Genomic DNA, 21,812 nt, shown 5'->3' with positions numbered 1-21,812 from the left:
TTTAGTAATCCTTCTGGGAATTCACAATTGAATGCATAGTTTATTAGACAGATGAGGGTGGGTATTCTGGAAGAATTAGTTCAAATGGGCCTAGGGACCCCATACATCTGCAGCTCTCTTGTGATAGGCCATAAGAAGGAAATGAAAAGCCATCCTCTGTTACTTATATTATGATATTCACTTTTTGTTGTTTTCATTACAGAACATAATTCACATTCCCTTATTTTTTTTTACAGTATGCATTTGAAGCATGCAGAAATTGTATCTAGCTGTTCTTGTCTATATATCTAGAATCTGTCTGTGGAAGTCAATACTTTCAGGCTCTTTAGAAGTTTTTCGAATTTTCCTTGATGTGATTTGTATGTTTGGGTGAATGTGACAATGTAATTTGACATTTGCTGTTGTGACGCAACTCTAGGGACCTAATTAAAACTCAGAACAGTTGGTAAAAATGCCTGAAGTCAGAATTGGTAATGTTACAGATTTTTGGATGTGCATTGAATTTCTACCTTATTGCTAAGAACAGATTTGAAGTGGATAACACACATCAGTACCATTATTGTACGCTTGATCACCAATACCTTCCAGGCATCTTTGTTCTGTGATCCTACTGTACAAACTGGAGAAATCCCATATAAAATTCCTACAGTATTTGTGGTGCATTTGCCATCACAAAATTTTGATATATTGAATTGTGCTTTCAATAATAAAATAGTGCCTCGATATAGCACCTGATCACATCAAAATAAAAAAAATAAAAAAACAGCTTCACAAGCAATGTCCCACCAATAATCACGAAATGAATGACCAATTTTTTCATCTGTGGATTGTTGGTCAGGATTTTGGACCTTTCTCTTTTCAAATAGTGGTGCTGCCAGCCAAGCCAAGCCAACACTTACATTACAAGTGAAATAAAATGTGATATCTGTCCAGGTGTTGACACCTTGATGTTTTCCCACTGTTTTTCTTCCTCTCCCATCACAATTCACATTCTACTTTCTTGCTATCAGACCTCAGTTCATACTTATTTTGGAAAAAAATGTTTTTCCTCTTTTTTGTAAACTAGCTTCGTAAATTAAAACTTAACTTGAGAATTTTCAGAAATTTGTCACAACCTTAAATTTTAAGGCAATGGAATGGCCAAATGGTGTCCCAAATAATTCAACATTCCAGCTCAGTGAAAGCTACTCTTAAATACCATTATCTGCCTATACGATTTGCATTGAAATTATTTTGCACAATTTTTATTGGACCTCGTACTATTCACATCTACTATTATAAACCCTTAATTGAGCATGGCGTATCCAAGAATATATCCCTGCAGTTCATTCCTACATGCTGCTATTGCTGATTGGTGCTGGATATATAAATATTAAGTCCTGTAGCTCTGGTTAGAGCACTCGCCTTGCAAGCGAGACACCTGGGTTTGATTCCTGGCAGGGCAAAACCTTGGGCAAGTTTCCTTACTCCACACGCCTAATAATAATCCCTCCAAAACAATAAAAAATTGGTTATTTTCAATCAACGACTGTTTGTGGGACACTGCTATGTGCAATTGGCTGCTGCATTTCACCCACAAATATACAGTCAATTCACTTTACAGTATATTCTGTGAAGCGCTTTGAGACGTCTAGAAGGCGTGAAAAGTGTTATATCAAATGCAAGGATTATTATTATTATAAAACCCTGGCTAAGACCATGAAGGATTTCAAGCTTTTTAGGGTGTATTGTGTGCATTACTCAAAACTCTTCTATGAACTGTTTACCCTATTTTTCTTCTCCTCCCCATTCTAGGCTTCTGCAGCAAGATTCATCCCAGGCCCAGCATCAAACATTACTGTCTCAAAGTCTGCCATCTCCCGCGTGCAGAACAGTGTAGAGGGGATAAATCAGGAGATCGAAAGAATGTTCATCAAAGACAATGGAGAAAAGGAGGAGCTATCGAGGGTGAGTACAAAGTTCCCTTAAATACAAGGTTTACTAGGATGTATGTTTAACTTAACCCAATGCTTGTTATCTTCTAACAGGTTATGAATTGTGAAGACTGATTATGCCCTTGCTAACACCCATAAAGTCCACTTGAGCTTAATTAGATTCACGCAGTTTTTAGTCAACACTGAATCCGACAAGATTGCCTTTTGTTTAAAGTCACGTGATTGGGAATATTTGGGAGGGCTGGCTTTTCCAAGCATATTGTTGAAAATAATCTTATTTGATGGTCGACGGGATGTGCTGTCGACTGCCAGAGACGTGGCAGTGCTTCTCTCCACGATTGCTAAACGAGGGGGAGGACACGTATGTTTAGCTGTGTGGGCACCGCTGAGCTCTCATACTTTATTGCACAGGTGAACTCAGTCACTGGCGAGCTTCTGTTTATTCACTCCATGCATGGATCCCATTGGTAGCTTCTCGGGAGGGCATTAAATCCCACTGGTGACATAATTCATTTGATTACATCACTCATTTCTCGATGTTTTGAATTTGTGTGAGTGTTTTTCAGGCGCCTGTTGTGCCTCTGATCAGAGCAATCAGTGGCTGCTTATTTAAGTCGCCCGGGTGACCATGAGGTGTTTTTCCCCCAACAAAGACATGTAGGAAAATGATGTAATGCTGGGCTTGTGGTTCAAGCTTCCCCTTGACAGCAACCTTGATCTCATTGAATGAGAATCCTGTCAAAGGTGGTGGCCGTTTCGCAGAAGAAGTTGTGATGTCAGGACATGCAGAAACCGTGCAAAATGGAAAGACAAAATTTTGCTTGAGGCAAGGGTCCTTAGCTGAAAATTGAAAGAAATGTTTTGTTAGGGATGTGGATTTTCTTAAAGCCAGAAAGGCCTTTTTTTAAACAAAATTAATTCTTGTGTTCTGCAATTCTGTTGAAGTCTTTTTTTTAAAGTATGTATAAATGTTATTCTTCTTTACTTTCTTTTGTTTCCTCAGCTTTTTTTTACTCCTGTCTTTTCTGATAACTGATGAACGACATACCATACCTATTTGCTGACACAACATGGTTCAGTTCTACATTCAGCTGCATTCCAAGATGGTGTTAGGATTCATAAAATCCCACCCGCGCTACAGCAAGACACAATAAGAGGGTGATATTGCACATAGATCCAGCTGGTGTGCATTGTGTTTTTAGGGTAGGAAACTAAAATGGTCGATGTCCGGGTCATTTAGGTCATACCTGATGCTTTTTGGCGTCACTGGCTTCATGTGCAGCAAAGCGGGAAGTGACACCGAGGGTGACCTGCAAATCAGCCATTTCAGTATGTAAAGCCGGTTGGTGCGCAGGAAGCGAGTGGACCAGCTACAGGATTGTGCAGTGAACAAGGTCAACAGTGCAACTGTGTTCTAAGTGAAAATAGTAAAGCACCCTACATTGGAGCTGCACAATTATTATTTACAATTACCAATTCTCATTAGGCGAGTGCTCTAACCACTCTGGCACATTCATGATCACACATTTTGGTGTGGTGTGATCATGAATGTGCTGTAGGCCTGATCATTGTCTCAACATTTAAGATTGTGCAGAATATTGGAAAATTTCAGATTTGGTCTCATTTTGTAAGACAAATTGTCCCTGTTTTTGATTGCCATAACCATGGATTGTAATCGAGTAAATTTAATGCTGCCTCTACATGTTATGATACAAAGGGTGCATTGCTTTTCTTACTCTTTTCCCTCCTATTTTCACATCTTCCCTTCTTGCTCATGGGCCTCTTTGGCTGTACTCTTTGAGAGATAATTATTAAGTGCCTCAGAATTAAGATCTATGGAAAACTGATTGAATTTAAGACGTTTCGCAAATTCTACACAATCTAAAATTTTAATGCTATGGTATCAGAAAAGTTGAGATTGCAGGGGTTTTGAGACCTATGGTTTTATTTGACTCAAATCATTGTATTTCAGATGCTGCATTTCTGGAGTCCTGTAGCTCTGTGGTTAGAGCACTCGCCTCACAAGCGAGAGGACCTGGGTTCAATTCCCGGCCAAGTTTCATTATTCCACAGGCCTCTGTTTACCTAGCAGTAAGTAGGAACCCAGTTGTTGGACAATTGGTGGATTACTTTTCTGGGGGTAAAAAATCCCTTACAAAAAGATCATAATTATAATGAATCAATCCATGACTGCGCACTGCTGTGCACAATTGGCTACCACCTTTGCCCACAAAATATACAATCAATTCAGTTTACAAGTATATCCTGTGAAGTGCTTAGAGACGTCTCAAAGATGCGATAAGGTGCTATATCAAATGCAAGTATTATTATTATAAATAACTCCATCCCGGAGTCCCCCCAACTCTCCAATCGACTAACAACCGGGTTCTTACTTACTGCTCGGTAAACAGGTGTGTGGAGTAAGGAAACTTGCCCAAACTTTCGCCCTGCCCGGGAATTAAACGCAGGTTCTCTCGCTTGTGAGACGAGTGCTCTAACCACTAAGCTACTGAACTCCAGGATCCAGGAAGTGGAAATGTTATGCTTGATGAGACTTTTTATTAAATTTGAAATTAGCATATGTGTTGAACTAATGTATAGGCCGAGCAGTAAATCTTTGGTAAGATTTTCTGATGCTAAGTGCTAACCCTGCATGATCACCACATCTCTTTGTGCTCAAGTGGTTAACAATAATACATCAACAAACTCAGTACACTGAGTCTTTTACAAGTATTTTTCAGTGTGGACACTTGTCCCCTTCTGGCCTGGTCAATTGTATGTTTACCAAGGAGAATGAGGATTCTGCACAGTTCTTGAGATTTTCTCAGCAATAACTCAAGAGGGTGGTTCAGTCAGTCAGTTTCCCATCCCCACAGAGTCACTCATGGAAATAATCCCATCTGAAAAGTCCAAGTTTAGTTCCCATTGCTGATGGGGGTGGTGGGGTATCTTAGCCCGGATGGTAATGAGGGCCCACGAGGGACCACGGTTGGCCTCAACATCCCAAAACCTGGGAAAGAAGGACTTGGCAGAGTTACTCCCATTACTATCCAGTGACCTGTTGGAAAGTGCAGATATATGGGAGTATTGCTTGGTTGATGTTCCTGTACAGTTTTCTTACAATTCAGTCATAATTTGAGCAGTGGAAACCAGCTCCCAATAGAAGCCTGAAAGGTGGGAAGAAATCTAAATGGTAAAGTATTGCGAAGAGATCATCTCTCTCTTCTACGGCAAAATTGAAAGATCTGTGAGGTAAAAGGTCTCCTCAGTTCTTCTAAACGTGAATAGAGATGTACAAGTTACCAGTCATTGCCTCGTGGTTCCTCACAAATCTCTTCTGAAGTGCCACAAGGGAAAATAGAAAAAAATAGAAGGATAACTGTGGACTGAAGCACTTATGATGTAGAACAACCATACAGGCCTGTACACTTCATACCAGAAAAACAAATGCAAAGACGTAGCTCACATTTTCCACAGGAACCTTGTTGTGGCGTGCCAACAGCATAAATATTTGGGTGGTTTATTTTTTTATTAACTTGAAGGGTGTGTGCTGATGAGCTACTGCTGTCGCTGATGCAAAGCAATGTTCTCAATCTGAATCAAGCAGCTCAGTACAGGATGCCAAATATCAGTGTAAAAAAAAATGGTTTATGTAAATATTCTAGATTTTAACTACCGAAACACAAGATCTGTCGAATGTTATTTGACTGCAGATTTCCCTCGATTTTAAAAATAACTGGTTTCCAAATTAAGGCTTTAGCGGGGAACTGTAGAAAATTCTTAAATGTTTAAGATAGAATGGTTGTATGGTTACCAAGCTATTTGATCGTCAAGCTGAGTCCCTTTTTAAAAAAAATCCAAGATGAACAAAGTCTCTGGGCAAGTCTAGGTCTTGGTGAGACCAGCTGCTCTCCCTGGGAGGAGACGATCCATTGGGAGCCATGACTCTGGCTGAGCACACACCTCACAATCCCCGTTTGAGCAATGCCATTTGGGCAGTCAAGAAAAAGCCTACTCCTGTGCCCACCCTAGCACACCTCCCAGCTACCAATCCTGGGGCATTGTCAGCAGAATCACCAGATGCCAACCACCGCTGCCGTGCATGGTTTTGATCTGGAATTAAAGTAGTGCCAGGGAAGCTGTTGCTTTCAGTAGTTTAGTCACCGGGTTAATCCTAGCAAGCTGTTCTGAGAATACTTTGCCTAAGCCATTTAATTTAAGTAATTTCCGGTACAAGGATGGCAGGACTCGTTTGGGTTCAGTTTTGCATCCAGTAAAAACCAGTCCAAGATGTAATAATAATAATCCTTTCATATGATATAGAGTTTTATGTCTTCTAGACGTCCCAAAGCGCTTCACAGAATATACTGTAAAGTGAAAGATATGTTTGGAATACTTGACTAATTTGGACATGTTAAGTGCAGAGGAACAATAAACAAGTACTGTTTTTCTTTCCTCTTTTACATTAGGCAATACCAAAGGCTTACAAGCCTGGTTGCTATTTAATACTAAACTGTAGCTGCTGTGAAAAGTTGTTTTTTGCAGGGATTGGATCCCTTTCCAGTTCTTCCCCTATTACCTGATCAGCCACCTTATCTAAGAGCCTAGAAAACTGGCATGGGTTTGTTGGGGATGAGAATAGAATTTGTTTTTATAATCATTTTTTCTTTTTTAAATTTCTTTGACTGGAGGACATTAATGAGGTTTGCCATTTCCTGCCATTTAATGTAGGTCATACTTTAAAAAATTTCCTACACTGTGCACTGCTGTCAATAATGCTGAATTCTTTGTGTTATTTTCAGGATACAAAATGGATGGTAACTTTTCTTTCTTCTGGTTAGCGTGGAAAGCACGGTGATCTGCTGAATGTTTAATAGATGAGGGTAGGAGCAGAAAGGAGAGGAACATCTTGCTTTTAATGTGCATGCTATGCTGTCAGAGCGAAGTATAAACTGAATTACATTATTTACTGTTGTAATTTCAAGCAATCCTTTATTGATACCAGGCCATTTTCAAGGTGTGTTGACGGAGATCCAGTGATTACTTTTCACAGATTTAATCAAGATATTGAAACATTTGGCATCAGACTAAGGTATTGTGCAGGTTTCTGGGGCTGCAGATAAAAGCACACACTTTGGAAGGCATCCAATTTGCTTTCACATTCAAAATATTGGTTGCTAAACCAATATTTTGCAAACCACTGTAGTAATCTACATCTCCAGCCCAACCCTTCGTCTCATTTAGACTATCTCATTTTGCTGCAGCAAGTTCACCTCGGCACGTACTATTGACATTCTCAGTAATTGGGAAATGAATGTATCGTGGTTGCTCTATAGGACAAGAACTCAGCAAAGAGCAGTGTTTGGATTGGGATTTATTAATCTATAAACTCTTCAGCAGCATTTTATCCTCACTTATTGAATATATTCCCTCTTCCTCTTCTCCTCAAGGTACTCTTCATACTGTGCAGTTCTATGGGTTCCTGCCAGTATCTTGTCCCAATGGCGATGCTTTAATCTTATTTTCATGCTTAAGCAATGACTATCGACAGTCTACTGTCAACTTGGGGAATCGTATTCAAGGCTGTCCTTGTCTGACATTATATTGGTAGCATACCCGTCTCTGGGTTTGGGTTCAAGCCAGCATCAAAACTTTGAACTCCCAGTAGCCTAGGTTAACTGGTGTGCTGCATTGTTGGAGATACTGTTCTTCGGATGAGAAGTTAATCCAAGGCCCCATCTGTGCCTGTTCAGTTGGACGTTAAAAGGTCCCATAGCACTATTCAGAATGAGAAGGAATTTCCCCCAGTGTCCATTGGCAAACAATCCCCTAAATGAAGTTGGTCTTTCAATTCATGGCCATTTGTGGGACATTGGTATACACAGACACTGAACTCTACATTATATCCTGTGAAGTGCTTTGAGAAAGGCTCTTTATCAGTAATATCTATAATATCATTACATTGTCAGCAAAGTTTTGCGGGTAACTTGGTGTATATATGCCAGGCCTTTCTGGTTGGATTGAGAGTCTTCTGTTTGCAGACAATATTGTGCTGCTGGTGGACTCACCTGGACCTTTTGTGCTGAAATCATCATCATGAACACTGGGCCACCTGGTGGAACATGATGGTGGATGCCCCCAAGTGCGGAATAATAGTTCTGCATTGCTCAAGAGAAGCCATTGAAAGTATTAATTGGAAGATACAAGGGGCATCAGTCCCAATTGTTGTTTCTTATTGGTAACTGAGGGTTGCGGTGGACACCAACTTTTCTTGGATACTGAATGTGTGAGACAACCAGCTGACCTCCCAAAACATTCTCTGGATTGTCATCCTTCTCTAACACCACTCCTACTTATTTCCACCAATTGAGGTCATCCAGCTCAGCACAGATAAGCGATCAAACATGCCTTATATATGCTCAGTATCATGCTTGAGATGTGGCTTTATCCACCGAGCAATTGAGGCTACTTGAAGATCATTATAAGATTATTGTTGCTATATTTATTTTACATGCCTTCACCTGCCCTTCTCCCACAGAGACTAAGAGCAGTCAATAATAATAATAATAATAATAATAATCCTTGCATTTGATATAGCGCTTTTCACGTCGGGAGGACGTCCCAAAGCGCTTCACAGAACACACTGTAAAGTGAATTGACTGTATATTTGTGGGCGAACGCGGCAGCCAATTGCGCACAGCAATGTCCCACAAACAGTCATGGATTGAAAATGACCAATTTTATTATTGTTTTTGGTTTTTTTTGGAGGGATTATTATTAGGCGTGTGGAGTAAGGAAACTTGCCCAAGGTTTCGCCCTGCCTGGAATTGAACTCAGGTCTCTAGCTTGCAAAGCGAGTGCTCAACCACTGAGCTACAGGACTCCACATAATTTCAGTAGCGTCCCAAACAATTTTATTAAAAAATCACGTTTTGTTAAATTGAATTTAACATAATGTTTACGAGTGAAGAAAATACAACAGTGACTTCTATTTTGATGCTGCTCACACTTAAGAGTCTGACTGGAGTCTTGCTTTGACAGGGATTAAAATCAGTAGTAATTGTGATTTAAAAAATAGCATTTTTGTCTCTTCCCTTCACCCCCAATTTCCATTAATTTGCATTTACAATACAATATAAGTTCACATGCGTATGGCATCCTTCACGTCGGGAGAATGTCCCATGGTGCTTAATATTGCTGTGTGGGAGAGGGAGTCTAGGGAGGTGGGGAAGGGAAAGATGACTGAAAGTACGGTCAATGAGGTTAGCCTTGAGCCTGAATTTGGGAAGAAGTTAGTCCTTCCAAATATCGTGTGATTATCCTAGAGTGGGAGTGTAGATACCAGGCTGGCTCAGGTGCTGCAAGCTTTGTGATGGTTTATGAAAACCATTTCTCTCTCATGTTTGTCCTGGAGAAAACTTTTACATTTTTTAAAAGAGTTTTTAAGTATTTAAATGGATATATTTAATGAATATATTCATGACTGTTGACATTTACGCAAGAAAACAATGTTTAATATTTGCTGAACATTATGTAAAGCCAAAAATTTACAAGTTAAATGTCGAGCCCTTTCTTGTAAATATTTTTAATTTTTTCCCCCATTTTTCTCCCTCCTCTCACAATGGATTCTGACTCTGAGAGCTTGCAGGTGGTGATCACCATGCAGTAACTCACCCAAGAGATCGCGAAGAGATGATAAGGTTCTATATCAAATGCAAGGATTATTATTATTCATGTCTGCGCCTTCACAGTGAGAGTTGGCAGATTTTGGACCACAGGAAGCAGCACAGCCGAGCTCACACCCGTTCTCACGCGATGTCTCCCAAGTAAAATCCTTACATTTGATGTAGGATCTTTCAGGTCAGGAGTACGTCTGAAAGCACTTCACAGGACATACCGTGAAGTGCAGTGACTGTGTATTTTGTATATGAATGCAGCAGCCAATTTTTCTCAAAGCAATGTCCCCCAGATAGCCATAGGGTGAATAACCAATTTTATTTGGGGAATTGTTGGCCAGAACACCTGGAGAAACTTCTCTTTTTGAATAGTGCCGTGGGATCTTTAATATCCGCCTGTCCAACAGGCAGATGGGACGTCGATTTCATGTTGCATCTAAAGGACGACACCTCAAACAATACAGTGCTCTCCCAACACTGAATTGGAAAGTCAGCTTAGATGTGAGTGCAGACATTTGAACTCATAACTTTCTGACTCAGAGGTGAGAATACTACCGACTAAGCCAGGCTGATACCAAAACACAGCCCAGGAAGGGTCCCTGTACTGTGGTGAGCAGCAAGAAAACTAGATTATTTTCCTGCCTCTATTAAGAGGAGGGTGCTTTCCTATTGCTGCTCTGACTGATCAGCTAACTCAGCTTGTGATCTCCAGTGTGAATTGGCTGTTACCCACAAACTAAATCCTCTGAGCCATTGCAGGAGCCCTGTGAAAAAACTTTCACGCCCTCCACGTCCATGCTCTCAGCCCTGTGGTGAGTTTACAATACTGTTGCATGTATTTTTGCTGAAACCAAAGCTCTTGCAAAATTAAATGTAGCATGAAGCGAAGTATTTTAACTGTAACTGAAATGCATTTTTATGTGCACTTCCTTTTATAGTCACCAATGTGTAAAATTACATTGCTATTTCTTCATTCAAAAATATCAATGTAGAGTCCATTGTCCTCTTGTGCGTTAGAATTCTGCCTTCAAATATGAAATGGGTGTGTAACACACATTGCAGGTACATAATGGCTTTACACGTTAGATGGTGTAGAATTTGCCTCGTCTATAAAGAGAGAGAATCCACAGAACGCACACACTCTCACTCTCTCTACATGGACAGCTAATGGACTGGGTCATACCGACATTGCCAAGTTCTGGGTGGTGACATTTGCCTAGTTCACTGCTTTGGGCACATTCGTGTTCTTTCCCCATGGGCTTTTATGATTTTATTTTTTGCAATTTATAATCAGGTGTTTCATCCTGTTGTATAGTTCTGAAATACTGGTATAAACAGACTGAAGAATAAGACCTTTTTTTCTGTTCTTGCTGCTGTCTCATTCTTATTCCAAATCTTGATTCAATCATGAATTATCTGTATGAATCTCCAATACATTTGCTAGTCTGCTTTCCTTGTTTTTTTATCAATTCTGAATCCCAAAATTATCTGGAGAAATCTCTACAAAGCTTAAGAAAATTCTTAAATTCAGAACATTGCAGACCCCAGATTCCTGAAAGTAGACACTGGTGGCAATAATAAACTGGTGTTGAGGATTAAGGAAGCTGGCAATACGTTGGGGTAAGCATCCTGAGAAACTGGAAACCAGCGCTTTCTATTCTGTTCAGCGTACAGTTGTATAACCATTTAAGAATTATTACTTTAAAAGTGTTCTAGCACAACAGCACTCTTTTGAGAGTGATGTAACATGGAATTAGGTGCATCTCTAAGCATGCTGTACCTGAACCTGCCAGTGCAGAGCTTAATGTTGACATCCAAACTCTACACCCACTGCAGACCTTCACAATCTCCACTTGATTCAAATGTTGAAGGAGTTGACGTGTTGTTCAGTTGTTACCTGCTGCCCTTCTGCGTGTCCTGCTCCTTGCTCATCATACCAGTGATTTTTGTGGGATTGTGGTATCCTCTACTCTGCCATTCAGAACTCTGCCGCCTGCAAACTGACCTGGACCATACTCCGTACTCAAATCTCCATTGGCTCCCCATCACCGAACAGATCGACTGCAAGATTCTCACTCTCGTGTTCAAATTCCTTCACTCCCTGGCACCTCCCTCCTCACTCCCCATCCACCACCCAGCGCCTCCGCTCGACTGGCACCGGCCTCCTGCTCGTCCCTCGCACCCTCTGCCCCACCATCGGAGGTCGCACTTTCCCGAGCCACTACGCCTGAAACTCTGGAACACTCTCCCTCAATCCCTCCGCCTTCCCTTTTTCCAAGTCCTGCCTGGAAACCTTCCTCTTCAACCGTGCTCACAGCCACCTCCCCCATCCTGGCTTGGAGTCAGGCTCCGCCTCTGAGACGCTACCCAGTGTGGAGAGCGCTATATAAGTGCAAGGTGGTGGTGTTGTTACCATGGGTTTTTAGCCAAAGTGGCTGTTTTTCAAGTGGCACTTCTACACCACTACTAATATAGTACTACTAACACCTTTATATTTATAACAACCTGCTTCTGCCCTCTGGAGGCAGGAACTCAAATTGTAATTACCGTTACATCATGCACCCTTTCTCCATTGGGTTCGTATTGCAGGGGAGAGCTGTATTTACATCCAGATTGGTAGTAGTTAGTAGCGATATTCACTTGTGAGGGAATTTTTCCCGGGCATCGAGATTGATTTCAAAAGAGTTGAAGCGAATGCTGATGGGCTTTAATTGACGGAAATGATCTGATGAGTTCCATCCCTATCCAGACATCCCAGTTTGCAGGCCTGAGCTGTTTGAGAGTTTCATTAAATTGCAAATTTGGTATTATTTTGACCAAAATAATATGATTGATCTATCTTGAGCAGGATTTTTGAAATCTCTTTTATTGTATAAACATTGTATTTAGTTGGCTCTAGCGTTCCCTGTTCTGAAAGCCATTTCACTGAATATTATAATGGCAGAGTTGGCATGATAGGATCTTATGTTTGCAATTCCTAATGGGATTTCTTCATGAGAAAACTGCTGTAGACCATTCCGACTCGAGGAAATCCACTCCAATGAGAGCTGCTTCTGGAGGGGACTGCCAGGAAGTTGGCACATTGTTCTTCTGGTTACTGGAAGGAGCCTTTATTTGGGTTCTTTGTTAAGGAATCCCAATGAAATTGCCTCATATTTGGCCTAACGGATGAAATGTTAGCCCTTCTAATTTCCAGTGCAACTCTTAACCTCCTGGATGTTTGGTTTCACTGCATCATTCCTCAGTGTTAAGGCATTTGATCAGACTCTTCTGTTTCACTAGATCACCTTTTGGAACCACTTGAGCTAAATCCCACTTACGGCCACAAAATATTAAAGTATAAATTGTATTGCACAAGCTTGTACAATAATACAATGATATGAAAGGGTGATACAAACCTACAGAGCAGTTTGGTTGTATAACACACAATGGTATAATGGATCATGTGCAGCCACATGTATAGTTATAATACAACAACAAGATTACATTTGTATAGCGTCTTTCACGTCGGGAGGACGTCCCAAGGCGCTGGATACATTCTGAAACACATAATTCCCAACTTCATTACAGATTTCAGTGTTGTTATTCTCATTAAACTCCATACTATAATGAGTGTGCGCCACACTGGTGCTTGTGTTTGGGCCTTATTCTGGTATAAGTTCTAAGATGCAAATCAGGTTGATACCTGTGAATTTTGTTTATCGTAAAGATATGAAATCTTTAATGAAGGAGCAGGCTAACCCTGTAAGAATATTTGAGGGTGTTTAACATTGGAGTGCAGCTGGAGCTTTACAAGAAGGGTCTGTGACATTGATTTTGGGGGTGAGGGTTTGGGATTATTGAAGAGCTTTTCTGTTTAGTCCATAATGCAACTGCTCAGTTACGTTCAAGGACTGTTCTTTTATGTTCTAGCGCTGTCTGTGCATGTCTTAGCACTATTAATTTATTTCTACGACTGCGTTTAAGCTGTAGTAGTGTTTATTTATGTTGTAGCACTGTTTGTGTTGTAGCATTGCCTGTTTATGTTTTAGCACTGTTCATTTATGTTCTAGCCCCTGGAGATTCCTGATGGCCACCGAGCACCTTTCCCTTCCCACTACCGCAGCAGCAGCACCCGCAATGTTGACACCCAGACGCCCTCTGTTCAAGAACGCAGCAGTAGTTGCAGCAGCCACTCGCCGTGCGTTTCCCCTTTCTACCCTACTGGATCTCAAGAGGGAAGCCCCTGCTCAGCAGAAGACCTACAGTATGACAGGGACAAAGGTGAGAGAACAGGCCTCAGAGTGAATCTCCGAATTACAATGATAAATGGGAAATGCTGTTAAGGGCTTTGCATCCCCAGGGTCAGTCAGGACTGTCGTATGGCCTTTTTTTTAAGAAAATGTTCTGTGGGTTAATCCAACCTTTACTTAAGCAGGTGGAGGTAATGATCTGTGGAACACAGAATACAAATACATAAATTATAGCAACGCTATTCTGATGCTGCCCGTGATCACTTAACTGATTGCACCTGTCAAAATACCGGTTGGCATTTCTAATAAAATCAGTCAGCAAGGATCATCTTATCAGAGAAATAATAAATCTGTTTTCTATCTATTCAAAAACCTGTTTCTTGAACAAAAGCGTTTTGAATATTCAGCAGCATTGCAGAGATGTATATCCTGTATATACTCCCAACAAGATTTTGTAAAGTTGTCAGCATTCAGATGCTGGTTCATGAAACCACCTTTTCGCCCAACTCTCGTCAGCTCCCCTAAGCCTAGCTCGGGGTCTGAGTCAGCTGTGTAAAGTGCTTCAATATGTCCTGCTGGTGCTATAAAAATGTAAATTGTTGTTTTATATTGGACTGATATAATGACTGGGGGAGAAACACGAAAAGAACATGGCCCCTGCACCCTGACAGTCTTGTCTTTTTTTCATGGCAATTGTGGTAAGGTTTGGAAAGAGCTGGAAATTGGATAGGTAACTTCAAAGGAAGCACTAGCTTAGGCTCGATGGCCCAAAAGGTCTTTCTCTAGTGATGACGTTTCTATGTTTCACAGCATTTTCCCATCAACTTCTGCACCCTTTTTATCTAGCACCACTGTAACTTCAATTTTTTTTAGGAATTGGAAACACTCGCAAGCGGGAAGGAAAGTTAATTTAAAAAAAATCTCCAGTGTGTTTGCAGAATACGTCCATGTAACTCAGATGGAACCTGTTGATTTTTGAATTGATATCGCTGTGATTTAACTGTGAAAGCTTGTTCAAAGGATTAAACTTCCGAAGCCGTAGTTAAAACAAAGTATGGAGTGAGCAGCAGCCACTTGACCTGCCAGCTCCCCTGCTAACATTCTGTGCACACTTCTCAATGTCATGGATTCTACCAAATGTAATCACCGCAGGTAAAACTTCTAGAAACAATAAACCTGCTATGGAAATAACCATGTTTAAAACTCCAGGCCATCAATCCAGCACTACAGTCTGCATGTCTGGCTGGTTGGACTCCGTAGATTACATTTACATCTATGCTCTGGCTATGTATCCGGGCCTTTTTTTAAAAAGTAAATTGCCAAACAACATAGGGTTTATATAATAAAAAAAACTTGACCACTTTTTCCCCTCCTTTTCTAAAAGCATTTGGTTTCTTTTCCCTTCCATTGGGATACTTCACCTACAGAATACACAGTGATTACAACAGCAATGACAACAAAACAACTTGCCTTTATATAGTGCCCTTCATGCAGGGTAAAAGTGATGGAGCTTGTCCTCTCCTTCACCTTCACGCCCAAAGATCTTTTTCTTCAACCATGTGTATGGTGCCATCCCTCCCTCTCTGGCTTAATTCGAGGTATGAGGTAGAGTTCTGTAGTTTAGTGGCTGAAAGCATAGCTGTCAATGGTGGAGGGGATGAGGGATATTTATTACACAGTCACAACTTACAGTAGGGCTTTCTGGAAAGTAATCGGGGATGTATCCTTGGCTGAATTTTTTTTTGGCAACTGTCCCATAGCTCAGGGATGCTGAAGTTAACGATAGCATCTTGCTGCCATCTTTCTGAAATCAGCACAGAACTGAAGGTGTAACTTGGTCTGTAAAGCTAAACCACTCACTGAATAACCTCACAGAATCATGGGTAGAACACATTCTTTTGTCATTCATCAGAGGTTATTTGACATATCTACTATTCTGTAGGTGAGAGCTAAGATAAATTGTTCTCATTTCCAGCTTTGCTGTTTTGCATTTGTATCCTGTGGCACTGAAATCACAGACAAGTGACCCAGTCCTGTCTCAACATTCATTTTATATCAACCTGGATCATGTTTCCTCTCAACATCTGCAGTGAAACAGTTTAGTCCTGTGAGGCTCCCTTTAGAGCTTCAAATGCTGGTGTAATATCTGTTCCCCTCTCGCATCACAACAAGGCAATTACAGTCTCCTCACTGCGCTGTACAAGCGATACTTCAGCAGAGAATCACTTTGGAATAAATTTCCATCGGGGTCATTTGATACATAATTTTTGGTACATAATGTTTGCATCAAATTGCACACTACAAGTTTTTAATTACATAATGACACACTCTTTCTCGAAGCTAGTCATGCCTGTAGCAGATTGATGGAACAGGGGAATTGTGTTATAGATAGTAATGAGTCCCTCAGTGATCTGTTACGGATCAGCGAGAGCTACCCAGCCCTTTGACAGGTGTGATCAATCAAATGTTCATGACTATGATCAGAAAGTGTATTACAGGCCGTGTGCATGTGGGTGACATAATGGGTGATTGTGAAGGCAGGTCTATGTATTTATCAGTCTGGACTGACTCCATTTACGAACAACATTAAAGAGCACAAGGTTGTTTAACCTTTTGTTATTTTTTTACATTGTTTTTATATTATAAAAGTAACTTTAACCAGGCTGCTGTTTAGTAATGACAGTTTCCCCTTATCAGACAATTATTTTACTACCCGCTACCCTGTCGCTTCTCATAATGTTCTCATGATGTAGGTAAGGTATTGTCCTAACATGATCCAGATGTGTTCAGCCTAGTTTTCGTTGCTTGTAAAGTAAATTCTGAAATGGATGAAGTGAAGACATCTAGGACTGATGCAGATTGTGAACAAGGGAGAACAGGATTGTAATACTGTGACCTGTGTTCTAAAAGTGGTTTTGAGTACTTGGGAGGGAGGGAAATGTGCATTTTGGAAATTACCTTTAAGTATCAATTATTGAGTATCCAGTTCTAGCCATTGAGTTTAAATAAAATTGTCATTTCTCATCTGTCGGAGTATTAAAGTCTATGAAATTTTTGCTCTTTTTTTCTCTCCCAGGCCTCTGCCAAAGCTGCTCTTGAGCTCACTGCATGAGGGCAGCCCAGGGTATCTCACTCACATTTTCTTATTATTTGCTCCAATATCACTTTGTAGTTAACTGCAGAGAACGCCATGAAAGGATTTGATAATGACCTTGATTGCAATTGTTTAACCCCCTGTGACAAATTCCGAGTTTGTATCTTACCACTTTATGGCTTACCATTGGGATTGTCAGTGTGAATCTCTGTTCTATATGAAGGGAAACTATTTGTGAGTGTGAGACAGTATGTAAGGAAGTGTTTTATTTGGGATATTTATAGTCTAGTCTCGTTCAGGACTATCAGTAATTCCAACTAACTTCCTGACCGCAGAAGTGCTTTTCTTTTACATAAAAAAGAAAGAAATCAGAGTGTAATTATTGACATAACTGACCTGTGAAAGTTTCAGACTGTGTGTGTTTGAGCTGTGGTAAAGAAACATCAGTTTAGTTTGAAATGTCCTTTCACACTTGGGTAATGTTCAGTGTGAGCACTTTGAGCTGTATGACATTGTTGGTTACTGATTATTGGTAATGATTGGTGTAGGAACAATTTAAGGTGATGAATAGAATATGGCTGAAGCACAGCATTGGTGCAGTATTAAGGTGTATTGGTTTAAGTGTGATTTTTTTTTAATCCCTGTAACTCAAGCACCACCAAATATGCTAAATAAACTTAGTGACAAAACTTAGTTACTTTCTCAGTGTGAAATGTTAATTAGTTCAATCAGGTAGCTTCCACCTTAAAGTAAACACAAATTTTGCTTATGATTGTGATGCAACATTTCATTTAGTAGAGCTGCTGTCCAGATATATTTGTTGTAATTGGGCCTGGAGCAGGTAGGGTTTAGTTGGGGTGAGTGATTTGTTCGCAAGGTCCAGTTTCATGAATAGCTGAGTTGCAAAAAGAATCAGAAATTTTAAATATGATTTGGAAGAACAAGTGTATCTCATGGAAAGATTTGTTCCATGCCAATGCCATTCTGCCTGCACCCTCTGGAACTCCCTCCTTCCCTACACTCATTTAAGGTCTGTTTCAAGATGTTCCTTGCTGACCCCTTTTTTGGTCATGTTTTTCCCCTCTACTCCTGTGCCCAGCTAGCAGTGTTGAGCGCTTTGGAACATCCTTCCGACGTGAAAGGCGCTATATAACTGAACGTTATTTATATTGTGTTGTAATGTCAGATTTAGAAACTGAAGGAGATAGTAAGTGATAATGGCCAACATTTTGAGTTTTGTTTAGATGGCAGATCCTCTCTATTCCTGAAACCTGGCAAAGCTTCTCACGTGTAATGAACCCATATGGATGTTTGGGAGCAACTGTGAAGCATTAATGGATCTTGTCACAATCCATAAGGCTGGACTGGGCTAAAATTGATGCTTGAAATGACTCCTGGGTGACTGATCTTTCTGGGGTATACTGTGAACTTCCTGGGTGAAGTTGATATAATTTTGAGCTCTCTATTTTCCTGGACAGCTGACATTGCAGATATTGCCTGCTCAGGCACTTCCTATTGATGTGTGGATGATCTCACTGACATCATCACTGCAAGTTTATTGAAATAATATACAAGTGATACTGTGTAGTTATATAAACGTGTCAAATTGTGCTTCACCCACAGAAGTGTAATGAGATCATTCAGCTTCTTCACCACTAAACCCTCACTGTATTTATACTACACCAAACCCTTAATTAAGGGCAGTCCTTGTGAAATTGCATTTGTCTTGTGATGAGCTAGTTGTAAAGAAGGGGTAGAGATTTTAGACATTACTGTATGTGTTGTGTTAGATGTTCTTATGTGTATTTGTTTGAGGAGATCATCAATATGGATGTTGGTATTCAGAATAGGCAAAACTTTTGCCTTAAAATGAGAAACTAGCTGATCTCCACTGCAATTACACTGGATGCTTTTCTGCAATACAAAATTGGTCAAACACTATTGATGACTTTGAGTATGGCCTGCAATGACTAGGCAATGGAAACTGTCTAGTTTGATTGAAAAACTGCTTGATAGGCAACTTACTTTGTGCACCTGAAGTGCCCATAAAGCTATGTCTTTGGTTGCCTACCAATAGAAAGTAAATGCATAAATGCATCTTTTTATGTTCCTGTTATGGTTGTAGCTGTAACTCAGTCCTGCAGCATTCATCTCGCAAGCGAGAGACCTCGGTTTGATTCCCGGCAGGGCGAAACCGTGGGCAATTTTCCTTACTCTACATGCCTGATAATAATCCCACAAGAAAAGAATCAATAATAATTTGGTCACACAATCCACGACTGTTTGTGGGACACTGCTGTGTGCAATTGGCTGCCGAGTTTTACCCTGCAAAATTACAGTCAATTCACTTTACAGTATATTCTGTGAAGCGCTTTGAGACATGAAAAGCGCTATATCAAATGGAAGGATTATTATGGTTAAAGCAAACCATGTTATGGTATTTATTTCCCCTGCTGGGCAGGTGGCTATTTAATCTTTGCAGCTGAAGGTTAATGATGGCAAATGTTTAAGAGTTAAGAGGTTAGAGGGACAAGCAGGAGGACAGTTATATAATATATTCCAAATAATGTATTGATGGAAATGTGCTGAAATCGGCATTTAGCACTGGATCCTTGTACAAGGTGTACTGAATTTGTGGTTGATCATCAGTCCTACGAGTTGGCATCAGATCACTGTAAACGACTCAGCCCTACGGTTTATATTAAAGCCACATATTTCCTTATAATATATGAGGAACTTTTAAAAAAAAATCTGAACACTTTTATTGGACCTTCCCGAAACCAGGAGAGATCTGTTTCCCATCACACCGACTGGCATTCTGGTTGGAAGCCAGCAGCCGTGAAAGACCTGGCGGGTTTTGCGTCTTTTCTCCCTCCCCCCCATCCCTCCCCTCTCACTTGTCCAGGAATTGAAGCCGCGTCCCACTACTCTGTAGTCCCGCACATTAAAGTTGTGCCGTTGCTTTCCTTCCGTGTTAGAATGGTAGTAATCACTGGTGAAATCAGTCGTGAGCTTTGACAGTGTTATTCCTACCCTGAGAAACTCATTGACAAAGCCTGCTTTTGATTTTTTAAAAAAGACTTTCATACAGTAAAACTCGCATGAGTCTGATCTGTATAAGTTGTATAATTGCCTAAGTTGTACATCTGCCCAAGTCCCATTCAAGCGTTTACATTCTGTGCAAGTTTGACATATTTCATACTTTGCATAAGTCATATCAAATGTATGGTACCAACTGATACAACTTATGTGAGGTTTACTATGTTAATTTTACAATTTATAACATCTCATATGGACATCCTAGAAGTGGTGATTCTTTCAAAATGATGCTGTTTAAAAGGTTGTCCTTTTCATCCTTAGCATTAAAAATGATTGAGAAAGAACAACAACTTGTGCATTTATATATCGCCCTTCATGCGGGGTAGCGTCCCGGAGTGCTTGACAATGGCGGAGTCTGTTATCAAGCCAAAGGAAGAGGGAGGAGGGAGGTGATCATAAGCAAGATGAAAAAGGAAGGTCTTTAGGCGGGATTTGAAGGTGGGGAGGGAGGATGCAAGGCAGAATGAGTGAGGGAGAGAGTTCCAGAGCAAGATCCATTCAGACTATTCTGTACGGTACACAGTATGCACTGTGTGAAATATTCCTCAACTGTGATCGAACCGCCCCAGAAAATCGTAGCGTACAATTGTTGGAATACTTTGAAGGTTATTTATTTGTGCAGAGTACAATTGTTGCTTATGTTTAGTTAGTCTTCAGTGGAAGAATGCATCTTACAGATTGTACAAATCTAAACATTTAACGCAAGGGATTGAGGACTGTACATATATATTAAAATTATTAGGTGGGATTTTAATGTGGCAGATTTCCTATGTTTAGTTGTTATGTAAATTCCTAATGCTTTCAATAAAATACATTTTGTAAAAGAAAAAAATTCTGTCAGTCTTGTGAATGGATGCACAGATTTCACACCATTAGACAACGGTTCTTAGTATGTGGCACAGTTTGATCTTATTAGTATGTAAATAAGTTCACGATGAAAACAAATCAGTGTGACAATTTAGTATGCCTGTACATTAGCATTTTTGTGTATACAAAAGATTTGTGTGTATGACAGCAAATTAGAGGAACAGACCTCGTGCGGTATCCTGTCTTGCACCGAAGACTATAACTACAGCATTTCCTAAATGAAATGCAGGGTGAAAGCATGAAACCATTAGAAATGAAACCTACAGCAAAAGCTTTTATGTTTCAAAAAAAAATTAATCGCCATAAAAAATCTGTATTCAGGAATGTACCCGAGTAACTGAGACAGAATATCAGTAGAACAAAACAACTTGAGTGGTTGAGCACAGTTTCCTACCAGAAAGGTTCAGCATTGTATTGGAAGCTCTATTCATTTGCCATGCAGTGCAATCTAATTTCAGAAGAGACGTGCAGCACAGTCCAGTACAGGTGTACCGAGCACTGGATCAAAACTTGCCCTGGTCATTGTTAGTAGGTGACTTGCTTGTAGATTGTAAAGAAAGTTAAGTTGGTGGGCTTCACTGGTTATTGTCTAGCTTCCTTTATGCGAACATTGATGATTTTCTTTGTAAATGTTTACAAAAGAAGTCTTTTATAAGATAGTCTTCACAGGAGTTTATTTAATAACTTACAAGACATTCTGCCTTCCCCTCTTGCGCTCACTAGTTAAGTTTTTCTCTTCTGATTATGGATGTGGTGGATTGCAAACGGTTATATGTTTTTAATTTGACCTCTTATAAGCTGCTCTAGAGTAAGGTTCATGATTAAGTATATAAATAAGTAAAGGAAGTTGTGCTTTTTTTTCAAGTAGACCTTTACTGTCTTTTGAATTGTTTTGGATCAAAGCAGTAGT

General features: G+C 40.2%; 1 protein-coding gene across 2 annotated transcripts in view; it reads left to right on the top strand.

The window, feature by feature from the left end:
* Positions 1-21,812, top strand: part of glcci1a (glucocorticoid induced 1a) — a 134,735-nt gene that overhangs the window by 100,082 nt on the left and 12,841 nt on the right. For both annotated transcript variants that reach the window (XM_007904777.2, XM_007904776.2), the window contains exons 5-6: positions 1,795-1,947; positions 13,663-13,873. In XM_007904777.2, coding sequence (XP_007902968.1) covers positions 1,795-1,947; positions 13,663-13,873 — 364 coding nt within the window. The remainder of the gene's footprint in view (positions 1-1,794; positions 1,948-13,662; positions 13,874-21,812) is intronic.

Source organism: Callorhinchus milii, unplaced genomic scaffold (genome assembly GCF_018977255.1).
Source record: "Callorhinchus milii isolate IMCB2004 unplaced genomic scaffold, IMCB_Cmil_1.0 Scaffold2, whole genome shotgun sequence".
Lineage (NCBI taxonomy): Eukaryota > Metazoa > Chordata > Chondrichthyes > Chimaeriformes > Callorhinchidae > Callorhinchus > Callorhinchus milii.
Note: the sequence above shows the minus strand (reverse complement) of the source record. Positions and strands in the feature narration are given on the sequence as shown.